At 32.1% G+C, this 3,561-nt stretch overlaps 1 protein-coding gene across 1 annotated transcript; it reads left to right on the forward strand.

The window, feature by feature from the left end:
• Nucleotides 1-1,814: 1,814 nt before the first annotated feature.
• Nucleotides 1,815-3,023, forward strand: LOC149905038 (aquaporin-4-like). The gene has a single exon (XM_090106640.1). The coding sequence runs from the start codon at nt 1,891-1,893 to the stop codon at nt 2,674-2,676; it is 786 nt and encodes a 261-aa protein (XP_089962766.1). The 5' UTR covers nt 1,815-1,890; the 3' UTR covers nt 2,677-3,023.
• Nucleotides 3,024-3,561: the final 538 nt, after the last annotated feature.

Consider the following 3,561-nt stretch of genomic DNA (forward strand, 5'->3'; position numbering starts at 1 on the left):
AAGCGTTATTGGCCAAATCTAATCCAAACTATACAGAAATACTCTTATAACTATTACCACCACTATTATTATGTTTGAAACTCGAAATTCTTGAAACGAGTTTCAAGACCTGTTCTAGAAGAAAACAGCCTTTTTTATATTCATGTTAATACGTAGTAAATTTGTACCTATAACTAGTCTAGATAGCAAATAATAATGAATAATATACATAGTCTGCTAAAGGAGAGTGGATGCTCTACATCAAATTCAAATTCAAATTTAATTTATTTAATAGACTACGAATGTACAATTATAAAAATTTGAACCTTACAATCTTCTTAAAAAAAATTCTAGGTTTGCATACCATTCCATACCTACTTACAAGTATTTGTTCCAAGAATTAATCATTAGATATAATTTCCTATACAAGTTTTAAAAGCACCTTATAAAAATGTATAAAATGTTTACGCATTTCTTTCAGCCAACAATAGACATGGAGAGTTCATGATAAAACTATTTTTATGTACCTACATGATATTATATGATAATATGATTAACATATATTATAACAATTAAAAAAAGGTTGATAACGTATTTAATTATATTTTTGTAGACAGTAAAATGATCATGTGATAAGATAATCCACTTAATTGTAGGAATTTATTGTTAAGAATCAAAGTACAAAGAAACAAAGCAGCCAGGATTTTGAAATGGGTCTTAGTCATCATTACTACTGTAGTTATATTATACATATACTAGTAGACCCACGCAGCTTCGTATGCCATCAAAAGCTAAAGAATATTCAATAGGTACCTATTTGCAAAAATTTTTGGAATTTTTGACTGATGTTCCGCACAATCTTGATGAGATGTTATATTTCTTTTGCGATTATAATATAGACTCAACTCAATCTTATTAAATTGGTCCAATTGTATTTGAGAGCATTTGTTCAAAAATTGTTAGTTTTTTAATATGTATATTGTATAAGTGACAACCAATTTATAAAATATTGCTGAAATTTTGGGGTTTATGATTACAAAAATTTCTGCGTAGGTTGGTCGTTTTACATCACTAGTTTTCCATTTGCCGCACGTACAACAAATAAAAGTATGATATATTATTATAATTATTTCATGTGTAGACCTTTTCGCGGGAATTGTAGACCCTTGCAAGACGCGTGCGGGGACCGTCGCCGAGTTGCTAATACCCTTTTGACGAGTAGTGTACACTGTACACATGTGACATGGCCCTGAGCTTAATAGAATTCTTATAAAATAAATGTGATATGTACTTCATTAATTTTTGGTTGATATGTAGGTCAATCATACTCCTAGGTCAATGTTAAACAGAAACACGGTTAATATGATACTTATATAATATGTAAAACTAAATACCTTACATTAAATTTTAGCAAATAAAATAAGTTTATAGTAGCTACCATACTAATTAGGATCACAATAAGTTATCTACTTAATTTTTAATGCAGATAAGGGAGTCATCACAAGTGTTAATTTCACTTTTATCATCCTTTTAAACATGATAACGTGTTTATAGCATCATAAAGGTATAACTAATTAAATACATCAAAATGTTACTGGAAATATTAAATTAGTATTACCAGAGTTGCGTGACAAGGTTTATATTGCGTGCAATAATTACGTTGTATTTGTGGAGATTAATTTTTCACAACCAATATATGTCATTCATACTTTCGCAAGATGATAAGCGAACTTTGCCTTTATTATTTAATTCCTAAGCGTCCCTTGAAATAATGCGAGCGGCAATATTTTTGTTTTGTGCGCTGAGAGATACTGACGCGCGCGCTCCGTTCGAGAGCGATCGTTTTTCGTCGTACTATGTGGAGTTTATAAATTGAAGTGGACAGTGTATATATTTATATTAATTAAAAAAATGACTAACTTAAGCGGCACGCAAATAGTAAACGTTATAAGTGATGTTACGAATGAAAAATTGAAACCGTCTACTATTAATGTTGCGGTCAAGTGGTGGACGTTGCAATGGAAGGCGGTCCTGTCAGAATTTGTCTCCACTCTCCTGCTGATATTCATCGGATGTATGACATGTATTCCGCTCAAGGGATTCGAGGTACAACCTCCCATGTATTCGCCGATTGGATTCGGATTGGTCGTTCTATTCAACATAACCGCTTTTGGCCACATATCTGGGGCACATATGAACCCGTCAGTCACTTTAACAGCAGTGATTTGGGGTAAAATGTCTGTAGCTCTCGGTATAGGATACGTAATCGCTCAGTGTCTCGGCGCAATCGTAGGATATGGTCTATTAATTGTAGTTTCTCCAATCGATTTAGTGCCAGGAGCGATATGCACGACGCAACCTCATATAGGACAAGAGCCGTACCAAGCGCTCATCGTTGAAATAATGTTATCGGCAGCGTTGGGTTTCATTAACTGTGCAGTCTGGGATCCACTAAATGAGGACAAAAGTGAAGCCAATTCGTTGAAGTTTGGTTTCACAATTGCAGCATTCTCTATTGCGGGTGGACCGCTGACTGGAGCGAGCATGAATCCAGCGAGAACGCTGGGGCCATCCCTTTGGACGAACAACTGGAACACTCACTGGATATACTGGGTTGGCCCCTTGGTGGGAGGAGCTTTTGCCGGATTATTTTATAAGATAATTTGGTTAAAGAATGAAAAGTCTGGTGATACGTGATAAGTGGGATATTAGTTGTAGATCTAATCAAAATGAAAATAATTTTGAACAATTAATTAGCTCAAACATGATGGAAAATTATGACATGTTTGTTAGATAATTATAATTATTATCACGCTGATATTTATTATTAATTATCTTTGTGTGAATGTGAGTTAAATCAATAAATGGAAGACATTAGAAATCCATATTAATGGATAGTTTTAGGTAATAACTGTGATAATTTTGTATTTTAAGTAGTTCAAAATGTTTGCATTGAATATTCCCCAAGTGATAATTTTATATCTTAAGCTCAGTTAAAAATAAAAAAATATACAAATAATTATTTCAGTTCACATTCTCATATAATTCAAATTCATAAAAAAAAATTATTTGCATAAGTAATTAAATGTTAGTTATTAATTAAACGAACGTACCTACCTATCGATCACAAAACAGGTTTGTCACGAAATGTTCTAATTAAATGCGCAAATACGTAACAATTGGTTAATAACTAATCAAGAAAAAAATAATGACTTGCTAAATAGTTGTGAATATAATTACATATTAAAGTACTAGGCTGAAAGGTCAATAAATATGATGCAGGTGATTACAAAATTCTTAGGACATCGATGGAGTAAGCACGTCCTTGCGATCGCCTGACCTAATAGATAATCAATCCAATTCTAACATCGCATTATTATTGTGTTTCCGCGAATTATTGTTAGGTATAATATATTTTCTAATAAAAATTGCATTTTGAAAGATGTAGGAAGCTCGATTGCAGTAACAATAAAAATAAGCGTTTGTGACAAGAATACAAGATGTAATGGGAATAACATTAATTAAATATTTATTATGCATTGTATTTTATACTGATTACATAAAATGTTTCTTAGAAAACTT

This window comes from Colias eurytheme, chromosome 10 (genome assembly GCF_061535395.1).
Source record: "Colias eurytheme isolate Ceu_HAF_F1 chromosome 10, ilColEury1 Martin Lab GWU primary, whole genome shotgun sequence".
NCBI lineage: Eukaryota > Metazoa > Arthropoda > Insecta > Lepidoptera > Pieridae > Colias > Colias eurytheme.

Excerpts from the sequence above, each read along its gene's own strand:
- LOC149905038 (XM_090106640.1), top strand. The coding sequence starts at position 1,891 with ATGACTAACTTAAGCGGCACGCAAATAGTAAACGTTATAAGTGATGTT.